Source organism: Durotheca rogersii, assembly GCF_024521655.1.
Source record: "Durotheca rogersii strain YMJ 92031201 chromosome Unknown GGS23scaffold_20, whole genome shotgun sequence".
In the NCBI taxonomy this organism is placed as follows: domain Eukaryota; kingdom Fungi; phylum Ascomycota; class Sordariomycetes; order Xylariales; family Xylariaceae; genus Durotheca; species Durotheca rogersii.
The window spans coordinates 100973-118683 of NW_026251251.1; the positions used below are offsets into that span (position 1 = coordinate 100973).

Below are 17711 nucleotides of genomic sequence, written 5' to 3' on the forward strand. Positions count from 1 at the left end.
TCGTATACTTCTTCTACGAAGCGGACCCTCCTTTTCCCGAAATCCTTAGGTTAGTTATTATGTTTTTATAGATTTAGCCGGCTTCCTTAATTACTTTAAGGAAGGCTTCGTCGCTTTCGGGGATACTACCTAGTCGTAAATAAACTAGCTTAATTATTTTATCGGGTAAGGTACGGGCGATATAATTCTAGAAGGTAGTTTCCGATTATTAAACGACGTTATTAAAATCTATAAGCTCGGTAAGGTATTAAGAGACGTTTCCTTAATACTTAAGTTCCTATATTTTTTTAAAGTTACGATATCGTTCGGCGGGGTTTTTAAATCGTTTTTAAAAGGCTTAGGAATATCCTACCTAAGTATCGACGATTATTAACCTCTTTACCTAAGCTAATCGTTATTAATACTAGAGCTAGGCCTTTTCGGTAAGTATCGATCTTACTTAGTTAATCTTCTAAACGTTCCGGGTAAAACTTTCCTCGTAGGTTTTAAGGTAGGACTTAACCTTAATTTACTATAGTCGGAACTTAGCTAAGTCTTTACCGTCGTAAGCCGTAGGCTTAATAAGATATATTAAATTAATCGTTACCGTAATACTTCGTTAATTATTTATAGCTTTAGTTTAAGCCCGAATTATACGTTCTTCGGCTAGGTCGAGGGGCTTTTAAGGTTCTTTAGGGGCGCCCGGTAAACGTCGCGGCCTTTATAAGTCCCCGGATTTTAAGCCGTCCGAGTTATCGGAATCCTTTAAGTTTCTTAAGGTATTTCGCGGGGTTTTTAGCGGTTACGATAGTCTTAACCCGGCTCTTCTTAATATAAAGGCTCTTATAGCGGCGTCCTAGAAGCGGGCCCGCGCGCGTATAGCGGTACGTTTAATCGCGGTATCCTATAATACGCCGTTAGAAATAATCTCCTTTATTTTAGCCTTGCTATTAATATATCTTCTTATTAACGCCGTCGTAAGGCGAGTAGCTAATACGGGAGTAGATATCCTAGTCTTTTAGCTAGCTCCGGCGATAATAAATTTAATATCTATTAGCTTATTACTTAGTCGTCGTTATTAATATTCCTTAATTAAATTAACCGCGTAAGCCTTAAGGTCGTTTTTAATTAATTAGGTTTTCTTTTTTATAGCCCCGGGAATAAGGTACTCCTTACTAAGGATTTCGTTAATCTATTTATCCTTTTACGTAGCCTAGGAGTTAACGTCCGTTATTAATTTATTATATTTTTCGCGTAATTAAATTAAGGCTCGTTAATTCTAAAGGGCGGCGTTTCGGAGTTAATTTACGGTAGCGGTTCGTACTTTATTTTATTAAACGAACTTAGTTATTATTTCCTATACGTTCTAAGTAAAATAAGTACTTTATTTTACGACCTACTTCTAGAACTTATGGATCTATATTTTCGTAGTCCTTATTCCGGTAGCTTATATAGCCGTAGCGGTTTAATAAAGCTATCGTAATTATTCGTATTACTTCTTTAAGATCGCGTTTTATCGATATCCTACGTCGACTTAATTAGTTAGTATTACTAGGCTTTAATATACTTATCTTATTTACTCGTATAAACCTACGATTTACTACGGAAGGTTTCGTATAACTACTCCTAAGTTTACGATTTCCGGAGCATTAGCTATAACTACTTCGTATTCTTAAGGTTAATATATTACGAGGGATTTATCGGTTAATTCGGGGGTCGCTTTTAATTAGGGCGCCGGAAAAGTTCGCTATCGTTTAACGTTCTTTACCTTTAACTCGGTTATCGCGGCCTTTAATTTATTAATCGTAGTTATTATCTAGGCTACTTCCGCTATAAAGATCGACGCTAGCCTTAAGGTAGCCGGTCGCGAAAGTAGGAACGCCTACGGCTCCGGACCTTTAATAAAAGGTCGGGGTTAGTCTAGTAGTAATAATACCGGGGCGGCGGCTACGGCGTACGACGTAAATTTAGGCGTAGGCTTTTCCTATTACTAGCTTATAATAAGGTTATAAGGATAAAAGTACTAATTATTATAGTAAGGTTTTAAAAGTAAGTATAGAATTATCTATAACAAGGGGATATACTTAAAATAGGTTTAATTTAACTAATAATTCTATAGGGGGTCTCTTAGGTCCTTATTCCTTTCTTAGGTTTCCCGGTCCTTATTTCGTCTTAATATATTCCAGAGGTACCTTCGTACTTTAGTACCTAGGTATCCTAATACCGAAGCTATCCGTAACTTATCTAGGACTTTCCTTAGTAGGTCGCCGAAGTAACGGCCTTACTACCCGATATTATCCTCCTAACCCGTATGACCTGATTATTAGTACGGGGTTCCTTCCCCGTGTGACATAGAGAGTCGAGTTAAAAAGTCTATGGCTACTAGAATAAATATAGCATTCTCACAACAACAACCAAAAAATTTTCGGGTGTCGAGCCAACCCAGACAGAGTTGCGCTTTATTATGCCTACTTCGGCGGTCCGTGGCCGTCGTGTGACGGCAAGTCTAGACACGCCCCAGCTTAATACTCAACGGCTAGAGAGTCCGGTAACACGGCATAGTCTGCTGCTAATCGAAAATCACACGAAGAGGGGTATGCTCTCGGGTGTGTGAGAACCAGATCACGGTCCTGCCGATCTAGTATCGTCTATCGGGAAAGGTACCTATGCTACTCTACCTCTAGGTACGCCAGTAACCACCCACCTTTTAGACGGTCGCTGTATACTGATTCAAGTCCGCGGATAAGTATGTCAAGGGCAGAGCTGACGGAGAAACAGGAGCGCGGCCGAGTCTTCGGCCCGCATTCGGCGGTGTGCCTGGCTCAAATGGCTCGACATCAGCGCCAACGTTTCGTCCACACTCTGTCCGCACGGTAGCGCGGTTGAGTGGTGATACACAGGTCTATTATGCGCGACTCCGCTCGCGGCCCTCGCGCCAGGGTCTTCCCGATTCCCTGACGAGTTGAGGGGAGAGCCCGCGTTCTCGCTGCCGGCTACCGTGTCGATGCACGAATACGGGTTTGTGGCGAACTCGGCGTACGCCCCTGGGCTGCACATCCCGTTCTGGGAGGCCGAGGGCTCAGGCTCAGGGGGCCGCCCAGCTCCTGTGGTGCCGTCGTCGTCGTCGTAGCTAGACTCAGCATCATCCCCGTCACCACCGCAACACCGTTCGACTAATGTTGTGCGAGCTGGGGTAGACGTGGTCGGAGCCTGAAAGCCGACCGCAGCACGATGAGTACCCTTTACGGGCGAGGCAAGAGGGGCACAATGCTCCGGAACCGAGAGCGAAGGCTGACCCCCCTGCGCCATCCAGATCTTTCGGTATAGGCGAGATGAGCCGCGGATAGGCATTTTCAGGCGACCGCAGTACGCTAGTTCTTTCGCAGTCGAGACTTACCAGAGCCTACTGTAGATCGAGGGCACGCAAAAGAGTCCGATTATACCTACCTGGCAATCTTGGTTCCGCGGGCGAGTGTAGAAGTCGGTATACGCACCAGGCAGAGACATGCAGATATGTATCCATACTTATGCAAACCGGTCCCGTACTCGTATCCGAATGGGACACTGCTCGCGAAACAACACAATCCCCCTTTCGAAGCGCATTGTAGGGAGAAAAAGAGGTGTTGACAATGCCCTTGTAGGCCCTCTTAGTTGCCGCCCGTGAGACAAGCACCCAGTTCTTTGTAACACAAAGAGAGGCACTGGATTCTTCGTGTATTCGTGTATTCCGCACGCTTCCACTTTAGGCTGCACCCCCTTCGAGTCCGACGAAGCCTTCAACCTCGCCATTCCTTTCGTTTCAATCCCTTTGGTGCCCCGCGCTGGTATGCAGTAAGAGAGAAGAGGCTACCTAGTAATGGGGGTTTCCTCTCTTCTACGGAGTCGCATAGCTACAACTGGGAAAAAACTCCACTTTTCGGTCGAACGCCCCAGTTTTATCGTCTACACATACGCCCCCAATAGGAGGAGGTATGTATGTTTGATGCAAGTCCCCGATAGCTTGATATTATATTTGTAGTAGCTTGTATATGTACGAATGGAGTTATAGGCTACCGAGCTACCCCTTCGCGAGCCGGGTATTTTATAGAGGTTTATATATAAACGATTTATTCCCGTAAAAAACCGAAAAAAAATTAGAAAAATCGACAATTTACTTACGTAATTAATTAGCTTAATTAAATTAACATATAAATTTTTTAGATTTTTCTATTAGTAATATAAGAAATTATTTACGATTTAAGGTTTTTTAAAATTATATTAATAATTTATTATATAATTTATTAATAAATCTATTAACTATACTTTATATCAGACTCTTAACTTATTTCTCTTACGATAATAAAGTAGGTTTATTACTTAATCATTTATATTATAGATAAAATAATAATTAAGATTACGTAAACATTTTTCTTTTTATTTTTCTAATTTTTATTAAATTAATTAAGTCTTAAAAATATTAATTTTTAGTATTCTTTTTTAGAACCTCTTTATATAGAAAAATAGGATAGTTAAAAAGGTAAAATTTTTATTATAAAAATAGGTACGATTTTAGAAAGTTTTAACCTATTTAAAAACGTAGTTTTCTTAAAATAATAAATTAAATAAAAACGGAAATAAAAAATAAAAATAAGATTACTTAATATTAATTATTTTTCTATTTATAAAATAAAGTATTAAGTAATAGACCTACTTTATTACCGTAAAAGAAATAGGTAAATATATCGATATAAGTATAGTTAATAGGGTTATTAATAAATTATAGAGGAAATTATTAATATAATTTTAAAAAAACCTTAAATCGTATATAACTTCTTATATTAATAAGTAAAAAATTCGAAAAATTTATATATTACTTTAATTAAACTAATTAATTACGTAAGTAAATTTTCGATTTTTCCGATTTTTTCCTGGTTTTTTACGGGGATAAATCGTTTATATATAAACCTATATAAAATACCTAGCTCGCGAAGGGGTAGTCTAGCTTACCTATTAGCCGACCTAATCAGAGGGTAGCTCCTTCCCTACGTGTAATTAAATATTCAACCTCCACCTTCCTACCTACCACACCCCTAGGGTGTACGTACCGAAAAGTGGAGTTTTTTCCCAGTTGTAGCTATGCGACTCCGTACTCTTCCCCTGGGCAGACGTCCCAGCCACGTGACTAGGCGTCAGGTTGGCGAGGAACTTGGAACAACATCGAGCTACTACTACCGCCGCGGCGAGATACATCCAATCTACATGGTGGGTACATCCATACCGATGGTACCCTGGTGCAATTGAGATTACCTACTTCAAGCGAGACATCCCAGCATCCCACTGACCACCTACCCAGGCACCTCTCTAACTTCCTGTGCGCCTCTGCTTATTTCAATCAGGGGCTAATAACCCACTCTCTCTCTCTTTCTCTCTCTCTTGTCCCCAGCCCGAGTTGCCGATGCGATCTCTGCATTCCTACCGCTCTCGTCGAGCCCAACGATCAAGCCCTCTGTACCTACGTAGCGAGATCCGGGGCGCAGGTGAATCATGAGGCCGCAGCGAACGCCGGAACGGAGCAGCTCGGCATCCGCCGGCCCCTCTGCCGCTAGTCCTCACACGACTCGATCCGTGTCGCGGAAACGTAAAGCCACCACTCCGCTCTGGGAGTCCGATAGCGACGACGATTATTACGAGTACGACGACGATTATTACGAGTATGACGACGATTATTACGAGTACGATGACGAGGCGAAGCCCTCCGAGCCCAAGAAGCAGAAGACCGTCGCCACCGTCGAGCGACGGCTAAAAAGGTCCGGTGCATTCTCGCCCGTCGGTAGCCATCGAGGAAATACTTACTGATGTCGGGGCACCGCTCAGATTCCTCCCCTATCCGCCCTACCACTTTGACGTCGTCTACCAGCGCGCCACCTCTCAGCGGTAGACTCTCCCCCGATCCTCCATGCCAGCCAGCCGTGGTGCTTGCAGCGCTGGCGTCGCCGAGCCATCTCTCTCCTCCAAGCCAACCCTGCTGATCGCACCGCGCTCAGGTTTTACGTCCTGGGGCGGACGCGCTGCGGCACGGCCGAGTGCCCCGAGGAATCGGTCGAGCTCACCGGCTCCACCGGCAACATCTACACCGTCCGCATCGCGCGGGAGCCTGCCTGCACCTGCCCCGACGCCGCGAGGGGCAACCACTGCAAGCACATCGTATACGTCAGCTCCCGTCGCTTCACCACAACCCGCCTCGGGCCGTGCTAATCCCGTGCAACTCAAGGTCATGGCCAAGGTCCTCCGCGCCCCCTTCGACCTCGTCTACCAGCTCGCGCTCGTCGCCGCGGAGCTGCGGGAGATCTTCGCCGGCGCTCCTCCCCCCGCGGACGCTAGCAGCGACCGGGATCGCTCGGGTGCCGACGAGGCACCCGGGGCCCGCAAGGTCCTCGAGGGCGACTGCCCGATCTGCTACACGCCGCTCGACGGCGCCGAGGACAGCGTGTATTGCCGCGCTTCTTGCGGCCAGAACATGCACCAGGCGTGCTTCCAGATGTGGGCCGTGACGGCGCGCGCGAGCGGCGGCGGCCAGGTCACCTGCCCCATGTGCCGCGCTCCGTGGGCACAAGGTGCCGACGGAAACGTGCTCAGAGACATCAAGGATAGCGGCGTCGTCGGCAGCGAGGGCTACGTCAACGTCGCCCACGAGCTCGGCATCAGCTGTCATCGGGGTGAGAGAGCCTCCCGCTGCTAACACTGCCTACACACCCTCCCATCCGTCCGCACAACGCTAACTTACGGCGCTAGGTCCCCGGGCCAATTACCTGTTGTGGCGTCGTTTTAACGGGTGGTAGAGGTAGTATAGTAGGAGTCTTGCATTTCGGCCCTCTCTGTGTGCTACTCGGCAAGTCGAACTACACGATCTGTTTACCAATCCGCACCCCATCCGCCTCCTTATCTACTAATGGAGAACCAAGGCCCCGATAATATCTAGCTAGACAAACCTGCCTCGCTAGAACTACTTAACTGAGGTGGCGTGAGTACGGAAATTCGTCTATCAGCGTCGTCGCATTTACGGGTTACTGGATATCCTCGGAGTTTTGGCAATGTAATTTACACGCGTCTTTCTCGATTCTCGCCCCCCCCCTTCTCTGGGTACACGGTCCCATGTGTATATATACAAGGCTACTTATTCACTCAGTTGCTACTAGTAGCGCAGTTTCGAACTACTAAGGGATGCCTATTTAATCCAACCTTATCACGTACCCGTCCCTCGTCGTTTTCGGCTCCGTCTGCGAGCGCGGGACACCGTCGTGGGGTTCAACTAGCGAAACCCCTGAAAAGACAAATGAAAAGAACTGGTCAGCGGGAGTCGCCGGCCCGAGTTTGGATCTCCGAGTGTCGCAGGAACAAAACGCCGAGAGTCAGGAGGGAAAATTGTCCGCGCTGATACTGCAATCCGTCGTCGTCCCACCCCCCGCCCGGTGCCAAGTTCCCGTCTTCAAGCCTATCGATCCTCCTGTCCAATTCGATGTGCGCCTCCGAGAGTACCGTCAACGAGACCGCGGCGACAGGTGCTTGAGCGCCGCGTTCCCCTCAAGCCATACCCTCCCCCCCGGGCGCCGTTAGCCTTGCAGGTAGCGAGCACCTTGCCTCTCCCTGGACAGGCGGCACGTACTTACGCCCAGAACGCTCGTTAATTCGATATCGCGTGGCCATAGCTCGGTAGAAGACCCGCTGAACTTCCCTGACACGACATCGTGTCCTCCCATCGCGGTCGAGTCCGACGGCTAGCGGAATACTGGAGTTAGTCATGAAGTGAAGGCACGTGTTAGTGTGCAATGTATTAATCCTTCGGGCGCACGGTTTAGCAGCTATTTACATGCTAGATGACTTCCACGTGTGCTCGTGCCCCTCGTGGCATATGTACATCCGGACGAGAACTCATCAAAGTCGCAAGCGCCGAGGGCTTGCATGTTCTCGTCGAGCAAAATTGTGCAATTAAATCACTTCAGTTCCAAGCGACTTGTTTTCGAGATGCCCAACCCCACATAGCCGCTTATGGTAGGTAGGCTCCTAAAGGTTTGGTGATCGGCCAGCCTTTTTCTATGGCACTTCCCAAGCCAGAGCTCCGCCCTAGAAGTTGATGAGGTCGTTTCTACCGCCCCTCTCATTATCGTCGTACGGCGCCCTTTGCTCGCCCTCCCCATCCTCCTCTTCCTCTTTCTTCTCCTCGTCGCCCGCGTATCCTTCTATGATCGAGGTCATGTCGGTAGCACATCCTAATTCCCATTCCGGCCTATCCACTTGACATACCATAAAGGCATCGTCTGGTGTCAAAGTATGAGACGGAGACTGCTCGACAGGCCGTGGGAACGGTTGCGAGACCAATGGAACCGCGCCGTAAGCTCGCGGGGAGCGCCTGTCTTGGACATCATGGCTTCCACTGGGCCCGACCGGAGGACCGGCCGCATCATCATCGCTAGTACCGATAGCTTCGTCGACGAGAATATCTCTGTCAGCTCGATCGCCAATCAAGTCGATCGAACGCAAGGTCAAGGTTGTGGTTTCCACCGTATCGTTAAAGTCTAGAAGGTCGTGACTCTCTTCTGACGATGGTGTACTGCCCCTCTCAAGGATGACCCGGTCCCCAACTTGTCGCTCACCACGATGATTCAGGGTAACCGGCAGAAATGTGTCTCGAATCGTCACCGGATTCGGTTCGCCCGAGCATTGAGCCCGCTCTTTCTCTCGCGTCTGGACCTCTTTTCGTTCGCGCTCATCGTCATTTTTTATATCAAAATTACCCCAGCGGTGGTTTTGATCATTGTCGACACTCTGGCCAGGTTGTCGACGGCCAGCGCCGCTGCCACTGCACCCAAGTCCACGCCTATCACCATTAGTACGTTGGCCCCTCTGGCCACCCTGGACGGCTCTCTGCCGACCATTCTCACCGCCTGCTTTCATGCCCATACGAGGTTGTGACTGGCTTACGAATGGCGCGAGTCGCGATGGGCCGTTCCTTAGCTCGACCCCCCCTTGACTGAACGCGATCCCTACGCTCGCCAGTTCGCTGCTACGGCATACACTGGCAAACCCAGCACAATTACAAAAGCAATTATCCCCGCAGATCCGCTGGCATTGGTGGCTGCACGAAAGACGTCTCTCGCATGGTTCCTGGCAGATGAGCTTCTCGTGAGGGATCCTAGCAAAATTCGGTCAGCGTCATGTACCTACCTATACCTAACAGATAGGTATACCGGTTTGGTTCCCAGACGTCGTCGTGGAAAACGGCATAGCTCGGAACGAGGGGCTTACCAATGGCATCGACGTCCGCATCTGTGACCACATGTCAGAGTACCAGAGCATGCCTGGTCGCAACCACCGTGACAATTGACCCAATCTTCTGGGTGCGACATCCAAGTCGTCTTGCCGTGGGTCTGACACGTTACCGGCAGGCGTGTATCCCCCCCGAAATGACCGTGCCGTCGAAACACCTCCTGTACTCGCCCCCACATACTGCGCGACTTATTACTGGCATGCGCTAGGTTAATCATATTTCCAAAGATGTAAAAGCCACGGCGTGCGCGGCTGATGGAGACAACCCCCCGGTTCTCGTCTTGGAGGAAACCAGCTTGGTGAGGTCCGTTAGGGCCATGACTTCTCACCAGTGACAGGACCACGATGTCATTTTCCTCTCCCTGGTAAGAATCAACCGTGTAGACGTTGGTGAACGGTGCCCAGTGCTTCAACTTGTGCTTGAACTGCGCAAGGATCTTCTTCTTCTGGCCTCGGTAGAACGTCAGGACGGTAATCTGAGACGCCGGGACGCCGTTCATCATGAGATAATCTATAAATCGCACAACCATCTCTGCCTCCAGAACGTTGTATCTGCTCCAATTCTCGTCCATGCCTTCCGCCCAGGTATGATGGAAAAAGAAGGAATCGACGCTCATGCCGGGAACTGGGGGCCGGGCGTCTTTCTGCCTCACCACGGGGTGGTCTTGTAGAGATGGGTAAAATGGGTTAAGAATTTCACGTAGCAAAGGGGCCATACGCCGCTGCATGTTCAACATAGTGAAGGGCATATTTAACTTGACGAGTCGTTCGAACATGGACACGCGCATGTAGTAGGGCGCATCTGCGAGACCGGGCGTACTGCACTGTGGAACTAGCTGCTGATGGTCACCCACGAGTATAAGCTGTTGAAGCGAACCATAGAGCGCGGAGAGGATATTCGCCTCTTTTGTCTCAGCCGCCTCCTCGATCAACATGGTACGAGGTCGTAGGGCGGCAAGCAGACCACGGTACTTGCATAGTCCCGTAGTGGTGCATCCGATAATCTCAACCTGTGCCGACCTGATGCATTGAGTATCCCTGTACCAGCGGTTGGCCTTGAGATTCTTAGCAATTCCGGCATTATCCTCGAGGAGACGACGAAAGCTCTGGTCGTGGAGCGATAGAAGTTTCTTTTGCCAGTATTGGTATATGGCGCCACGATACTTGGTATCAACATCCCATAAATTTGGCTTTTGCAGCTCTCGACGAACTTGAAGGTCTGTTTCAGAGTAGTTTCGCGGGTTTGCGCCGGTCCAGGCGTGTCGGATTGGCAAGAATTTGCCCTCTACGCGACCCGAGTTTTCGTCTTCGGCTATAATACAGTCGTCGAGCTCCATGTCGTAGTCTTGCTCATCTGCATCCAGGTTATCATCGCTCTCGACAGCTTCGAAGTCGGGGTCTTTCTCGTCTCGAACTTTGACTTCCATGAGTTGCACGCCTAACCATTCCGCCAGCGGACCCTCGGGACCGTCTGGTAACGCCGTCGCAGAAATCCACGTTCCATCCGTTTGTAAGGACTGCAGTTGGCTTTCCGATATGATACCCGCTGTGTATAGGTTCTCGGGATTAATGAGGTGTTCTGGGAAGACATCTGTGATGACTTTCTCTATATTCTCGATGTTCCTCTGGCGTGCGGAATCGAATATTCTGTAGTCTTTGTCTACTCGACGCGATACCCGCGAGTGTGCACGATGACGGAGGTTGTACATGCTATAACGTTTAATGTCTTCGTTCTGCGTTCGGCCGCCCAGTCGCACAACATGGAATCCCAGCTTGATCAGTTGAATTAAAATCTGGTCGACGGCATGGTTTGTCTGCGCTGCAACCACAACGACGTTGCTGCCTCTATCTTGGCTTTCCAGGAGGATTTGTAGAGCTTGCACGGAGGTAAATGTCTTGCCCGTCCCTGGGGGACCCTGGACGATGGCTAGCTCCCTGGTGAGAATACGGTACACAGCGTCAAGCTGAGATTTGTCTAGGCTGGTGTATTTAGAGAGCTCGTTGTCGAAGCCATCGAGAACCGAGTATCGCTTCAAAGATTCGATAACTTCGGCCAATTCCTCCCGTGGCACTCTCTCGTCGGTAGAGGAAGAATGGTCAACCAAAGAACTTACGTTCATTGTGGGATTTTCTTCGACATATTTTGCTGGGAGGTCGACCTTGTGTGCCTGGACTAGGTACTTGTCGAGGGGTGTATGGGTCTCAGCAACATGCTGGAGGCCGACCATGCTATGACGGACGGCCTCAAAATAGCCAAAACGATCTTCTACCATGACGAGTTCCTGATTTGGATCCATAACAGCATCGTCTAGATTCGTCCACTGCAAGTGTATCACTGGGGGGTTTTGGTCGAGGCCGCCTTCAACACGATGATCCGAGATTATTGCTGGCATGCAGATGGTCTGGAAGCAATCTTGAGCGGTGGAGAGCGCGACCAGAGTGCCGACAGTAAGGCGGCGAGTTTGTATCCAGCGGATCTTCTTTCCAGATCTCCCAGTCGAAAACTGAACTCGGCACATTGGACCTAGTCGGGTCATTAGATAGCCCTTGACGAAAACCTCGGGGACGGTCAGCAGCCTTACACGCGACAGCTCGAGACAAGAAAGGAACGGGCCGGGGACGAGGCTTACCTTCGTGTAGATGCATGCCTCGTCATCATCCATCATGTTAGGACTCTCCTTGAACTTCTTGATACCGTATCGCAGCATGGTGATTGCCTCCTCCCTCTGGAGGCGATAGTGAGTCTCTAGGTAGGTATCTTTGCTCTCCCAGGGCTCCATCCAAGTATTTGGAAGGAGATGGTTCATCTTCTGTCTTTCGTTGAGGTCGTCCCAGTCGGGGTTGAGATCTTGGCTAGTGGGGAGCTCGGGATAGTTCCGCCATTCTTGAGGATAACCGAGTTTTGACGGTTCGAAATGGACGTGGTGTTTAATGATATCTAGCTCGTTTTGAGGTGGCATTTGAAGAGCCTGGGCCCCGCCGTTCTCCAAGCCAGTGCCCGTCATACTCGATGCGGACCAGCTCTAGACGGCCAATTGTCGGATACAAAGCCGCCCACGCTGGAGACACGAGGCCGTTCATGAACCGGGAGACTGGGGGGATAGAGGTATGGAGCGAGTTGGAGATAACTAGACAAGCGTACTGGCCAGCACTGTGGGTGGCATGGGTGGCGGTGGCGATGCTGAAGAATTGATCCGGGTGTAAGAAGAGGTTGAGGAGGGAGAGGCTAGGCAGGCGAATGGAGAGATGGATCCGTGTAATTTACGCAGGCGAGTGGGATCAGAGTGAGTTTTTACCAATGGAGGACGAGGTATGTTGTCGATGAAGAGAGAGAGAGAGAGAAGGGATGGGAGACGAGGCAAGGTGAGAAAGGAATGTAAACTGGAGGTGAGGAAGGAGGTTATGGGCATAGCTTACCTTATGCGCCTTCCCGAAATTCGACATGAAGAATGGATAATAATATTAGGAAGTAGCTTGGGTGGGTACACTCACGACTGCCTCCCAGTGCGGCCAAGGGAACAGGAGGAAGGAGACTGCTGCCCTAGGGAGTTGTGGTCGCTCTTGCCGCAATTGCGTCTGGTATTATACCTATCTGGTGTCGGTACTTAAGGTATGTACCTGGGTACTTTGGTACCAAATGTCTAGCACGAGAGGTTATGAGGGCGAGAGAATACAGAGGGGCTTTAGGCGAGTAATTCCATCTTGTATGCTGGTACCTGGATATCTTCACACAGAGGTCCGTACAAATATGTCGGAGACTGGTGTAGAAGAGGAACAATGATGAGGAGAAGAGGAGGGTAGTGGACCGGCTCACAGCTGATGAAATAAAGTTGTCTCTTTCGATTGTATCAAGGTTAGCAGGCCTCCGAAGAACCACAGCCACGCGTAGGATATAGGGGTGTAAGTATGTGTGGAAGGACATAGACACACATATATATAGGTATATGTGGACTACTGATGCATCAATGTGTAATAATTCGAGTACTGCGTTCGTAGCTAAAGTCGAATAGCAACACCATGTTCAGTGTAGTTGATACGCAGTTTCTATGTCTTGTTATAGAGACCTATTACCTACATCCAACGTTGCTGCTGGAAGCTACCCGTCCCTGCATGACGACAACAAAACAATCTTAGCACAAACAATATTCTTCGTAACCCTCATATACAGTTTGCTGGTCGCGTTTGCACTTCACTCTGCTCTCCTGCCGTTTGCTTCGAGAGCAGCATTCTACTTAGTAAACAGCGCTGGAAGTAAGTTGTAACGTTCTAAAACCCTTTATTACTACGGTGTGATACTGAATGACCTTTTAGTTGAGTAGAAACTCTTACTTATTATGCTATATACTCTACCTTAATATCCACTGTCTTATAAACTGGGCATTTGAGACTGGACTAGCTACATATGTCCCACCACTACTGTTCTTATTGAACATATACCGTACAACAAGCTGGGCGTCTACCATATACTATAAATAGCTATTAGGCTTATGTCACGTAGTAATTAAACCAGCCTATATAAGCCTACATACCGCAAAGCGTGAATGTAGGCGTCTACGTTTTACGCGACAGCTTAATAGTTATAAAATCATGGTATAGAGTCGAGTTATGAGCAAGGTTTCAAATGCTATTACAGGTAGGATAATTGTTCTTGGTACCTATGCACAGTTTGGCCTTTCGCTATTTCCTTGCGGACTTGAGTATCGCCTGTCTCAATTAGCCTTGTCCGGAAACCACTAGTATTATTTGTGCATCCGGCGAGAATGCACTATTTATATCATAGCCTCTCCCCAGCTTGGTGGGCGATCTTCTAGCTTAGTGCCCCAGTTGGATTCTTCACTCCCAAGTACTAATTCTACCGTCCATCCTTCGTTGAACAGACTATGGCTGATCCAAGACTTGGTCCATGGCTCCCCGTTGACTGTCACGCTTTGGATATAGATGCTCTCGTAGTCGGCATCGAACCCAACCGCTCTAATCCGAGCCGTCTTCCCGGTCGATGGGCTGGTCACATTCATCTCTTCAAAAAACGGTGCCGAGAGAAGATACACGTCCTGTCCGGCTATAGGGAAAAGACCCATCATACCGAACGCCACGAATGCACCCATCGATCCCGAATCGTCGTTACCCGGCAAGCCACCGTGTGAAGTATTGAACGCCGAGGGAATGTACGTATGTAGTCGCTGTGTGGATAAGCCGGGCCGACCAGCATAGTGATAGAGGTATACCGTAGAAAAGACGGGCTCGTTGGAGATGTCGGCGAGGCCAGAAGTGTGGAAGAAGTTGAGGCGTTCAATAAACCGCTCTTCACCACCCATCAACCCTATCAATATAGACATCGACTGGGGTATGAGGCTGCAATGCGTAAGCGTTGCACGACGTTACCTATTCAATGGATATCCTACTTACAACTGGTATTGCCAAATGCTGTGACGAGGAAAGCGTTTACAACTCAACATGTCAGTCAATCAACGTATTAAGTAGCGCACATTAAATAGGCCTTGCGGGAGAGTATAAAGGATTTCCGACACTGACCTAGCCTCAAACGTCTCACTAGGGTTACTCGTTAGTGAACAGAAGCCCGCCAGGGCCGAACAAGCGATGGGGTCTTGGAAACCCCAGGTCCCATTCTGGAATTTTGGCTGAAAGAAACCGGTGAACCCGGAGTCTTTTCCCCTAATGATCGAGTCCTGTTGAGGCTTCCATATGTTCTGCCAGTTAGAGCCTCTTAGGACATACTTCTCGTATAGGTCATCGCGTCTCAGCCCCTGCGCCAACGTAGCCAAGCAGTAATCGTCGTAGGCATACTCAAGGGTCCTAGAAATACTGCGAGAGTTTGTGCCAAATCCTACTGGGTCGAAGTCGAGGTACGGTATATACGAGAGATCCCTCCAGCTGTTTAGGCCGCCGCGACCATGGTACGCCCACTCCAACGGCTCGACCTCGGCGTCCTGGACGATGGCTTGAAGTGCGAGCTCCCAGTCGATACCCGTGAGATTCTTGACGTAGGCATCGACAAGAACGACATCGGCGTTCGAGCCTCCTTGTGTCCAGCCTTTACTTAGCGACCTGGAGAGAAAGCGTTCAGTAGAGGGGGTCTTTCGACCAAGCAAACTACCATGCACAGAATCTTACATGTGGCAGTCCGGTAGCCAGCCCTCATGTTGGTAAATGTCGAGCAGCGAGTTGACCATTTGGGTTTGAGCAATCGGATCCAAAATAGTGAGGATCGGATGCTGTACACGAAAGGAATCCCAAATACAATAGAAGGAGTCGAAGTAGGGGATGCTACTGTCCCAATAAGGATTCTCATTAGTGTAATTCTGGGGCGATATCATGGTTCGGTAGAGACCACTCCAGAAATTGGTCTGGAGATCTTCGCTGACGCCTCCGGGGTTTATCGATATCGGGCTCAGCTTCTCTCGCCACTCGTCCTCTGTCTCGCTCACGAGTCTATCAAAGTCTTCGAGGGGTTCGGGAATTTCTTCAGCCGACCGCCGGCAGGCCTGGTCCGCGCTGATGAAGCTGATGCCCACCCTAGCCGTTAAAGTGTTGTTCGCCAGCCCGCTGAATCTAACCCAACCACCGGCTTCCAGGTAAAAGAGGTTAAAGCCGCGGGTGACAAACAGTTCCTTGGGCTCTGTACCCCCCCGGTTGTTAACCCACACGCCATTGTCCCAGACTTCGCCGCCGAAGAAATCGACGCAGAAGTGCATCACGTATGACCCGGTACCAAAGCTGGGAAGGAACGTTCCGTTTCCCTTGAGTCTTCCGGTATTCGGGTCCACGCTGATGGTAGCATTCTGTCGGCTTTTCCAGAGGTCCGTCAAGTCGAGGAGTACTAGCGGGTGCTGGTCCTCCGTATTAGGGAATTCGAACTTGTACAGTGCCCCATGCTCACTCGAGGTCATCCTGGCCTTCACTCCGGAGACTAACTCGACCTCAAAATAGCCAGGACTGGCGACCACGGACTCCTGCACATAATGCGTAGCCCTCGAGCCGATGAGAAATCGGCAGTTATTGACTTCGTCCTCAGGGCAGAGCTGCGGGAATAGGGGGAAGTTCCCTAGGCTCGGGTTTCCACCCGTGCCGCTATCGTGGGTTGCCGAGAAGCCGGTGACGCGCGACCCGTCTGTCGAAAAGCCTCCAGTATTTTGGCCATCTACATCCGCCACGGGCTTTGCTAAGGCATATGGCCCTAGAGTGCGCGGGGTGTGTAATTAGTAGCCAGTGGTGGCCGAGGAATGGAAGCGCTCACTGGTAGCACCCGCAAATACATTCCCCCCATTGGTGCTGCCGATGAGCGGATCTATAAATTGGATCACGTCGAAGCATGATGTCGCCAGCGGAAAGATGAGGGTGATGAGGAATATTCGACTCGGGGCGGCCCAGAGGAGCCGCTGGAGCGCCATTTCGACGCGCGTTGACGAGTTACGGTATTGTGTTTTCGCTCCTGCAACGAGCGTTCATCGAGACGCAGTAGGAAGCGCGGGGAATTTAAAAACCATGTCTGCCAGACCTGTGGAGCGTGGCGTTTTGCGACCTTCCTAAAGAAGAGGCAACGGTTCCTTAGCCACACCATGAGATACCAGACTCGTTGATCTTCATCCCTTGCGGAGAACCCTACCGTGCCACGGTTTAATACCGCCTGACTACTTCGGCAGTCGTCTGGCCGTCATGCAAAGAGCCGGGGGGGGGGGGTCCCTTTGATAAGCTAGGCAATATGAGATTACCTGCGGACAATCCTGCGGACAAAGATATCTCGAAGTATAGCATGTCGATTTCCGTTCTCTGCGTTCGTTGCCGAGCAAATATTCCGAACTTGTTGACGGCTGGAAGGGCCCTCCTCTGCGGGAATGGTAGATAGCCTTAATTAGTGCTTCATCATGATGCTCAATGCTTGTTACCTATGAGGGTATATCTACAGCCAACTCCCCGCAGATCCGATCGGGCGGGCACTCGCGTTGGAGAGGCATGGGTACCCATATTGGTCTGGGCGTCGCGGGACTCCTAGCTTCACCATCAAAGAGACATGAGATCTGGAAGCAAAACCCATAACCCAACCGCTTTTATAGATTTCGGTCCCGGCAATACAGTCCGAGGTTGTGTATATCTGGCGGAATCCGGCAGCCTGTTTCGCGAAAGTGCCTATGTCTCCGACTTCTGACACTGCCACATACCTGCTCGTAGATACTCATGAGCTGGCCTGCGCTCTCCGAGAGAATAATAGCCTTGCGTCGGTAGATCAGTAGGTCATGCCATATCTGAATGGGGGCAACAGAAGTAGACCTCTTTATATTTGCGCCGGTTTATGCTAAAGACATGCCCTGCCATACGTGAGTAGATGTCGTGTGGTTCTATGAATCTGTGTATAATATGTCCAGGTACTCTTATCCAAGGATGGTCTTTAGTACACGGACTCTAAAGTTCGT

The 17711-nt window shown here is 49.5% G+C and overlaps 4 protein-coding genes across 4 annotated transcripts; 1 reads left to right on the forward strand and 3 right to left on the reverse strand.

Annotated features, from left to right (window-relative positions):
* Nucleotides 1-2296: 2296 nt before the first annotated feature.
* Nucleotides 2297-3575, reverse strand: GGS23DRAFT_578091 (uncharacterized protein). The gene is made up of 2 exons (XM_051516972.1): nucleotides 2727-3575; nucleotides 2297-2663 (listed from the first exon to the last, which is right to left on the reverse strand). The coding sequence occupies exon 1, from the start codon at nucleotides 3328-3330 to the stop codon at nucleotides 2731-2733; it is 600 nt and encodes a 199-aa protein (XP_051369660.1). The 5' UTR covers nucleotides 3331-3575; the 3' UTR covers nucleotides 2297-2663; nucleotides 2727-2730.
* A 1623-nt stretch (nucleotides 3576-5198) lies between these two features.
* Nucleotides 5199-7302, forward strand: GGS23DRAFT_578098 (uncharacterized protein). Its single transcript, XM_051516973.1, has 5 exons — nucleotides 5199-5765; nucleotides 5833-5892; nucleotides 6003-6168; nucleotides 6230-6674; nucleotides 6751-7302. Exons 1-5 carry the CDS (start codon nucleotides 5503-5505, stop codon nucleotides 6795-6797), a joined length of 981 nt encoding a protein of 326 aa, XP_051369661.1. The 5' UTR covers nucleotides 5199-5502; the 3' UTR covers nucleotides 6798-7302.
* Nucleotides 7303-7771: 469 nt separating this feature from the next.
* On the reverse strand, nucleotides 7772-12151 carry GGS23DRAFT_202727 (P-loop containing nucleoside triphosphate hydrolase protein). Its single transcript, XM_051511797.1, has 3 exons — nucleotides 11913-12151; nucleotides 9262-11840; nucleotides 7772-9148 (listed from the first exon to the last, which is right to left on the reverse strand). The coding sequence occupies exons 1-3, from the start codon at nucleotides 12087-12089 to the stop codon at nucleotides 8080-8082; spliced, it is 3825 nt and encodes a 1274-aa protein (XP_051369662.1). The 5' UTR covers nucleotides 12090-12151; the 3' UTR covers nucleotides 7772-8079.
* Nucleotides 12152-14051: 1900 nt separating this feature from the next.
* On the reverse strand, nucleotides 14052-16691 carry GGS23DRAFT_606477 (glycoside hydrolase family 92 protein; the record flags this gene model as incomplete). The annotated part of the gene is made up of 5 exons (XM_051519908.1): nucleotides 14052-14634; nucleotides 14689-14706; nucleotides 14815-15348; nucleotides 15415-16477; nucleotides 16538-16691. The coding sequence occupies 5 exons, from the start codon at nucleotides 16689-16691 to the stop codon at nucleotides 14052-14054; spliced, it is 2352 nt and encodes a 783-aa protein (XP_051369663.1).
* Between the last annotated feature and the right edge of the window lie 1020 nt (nucleotides 16692-17711).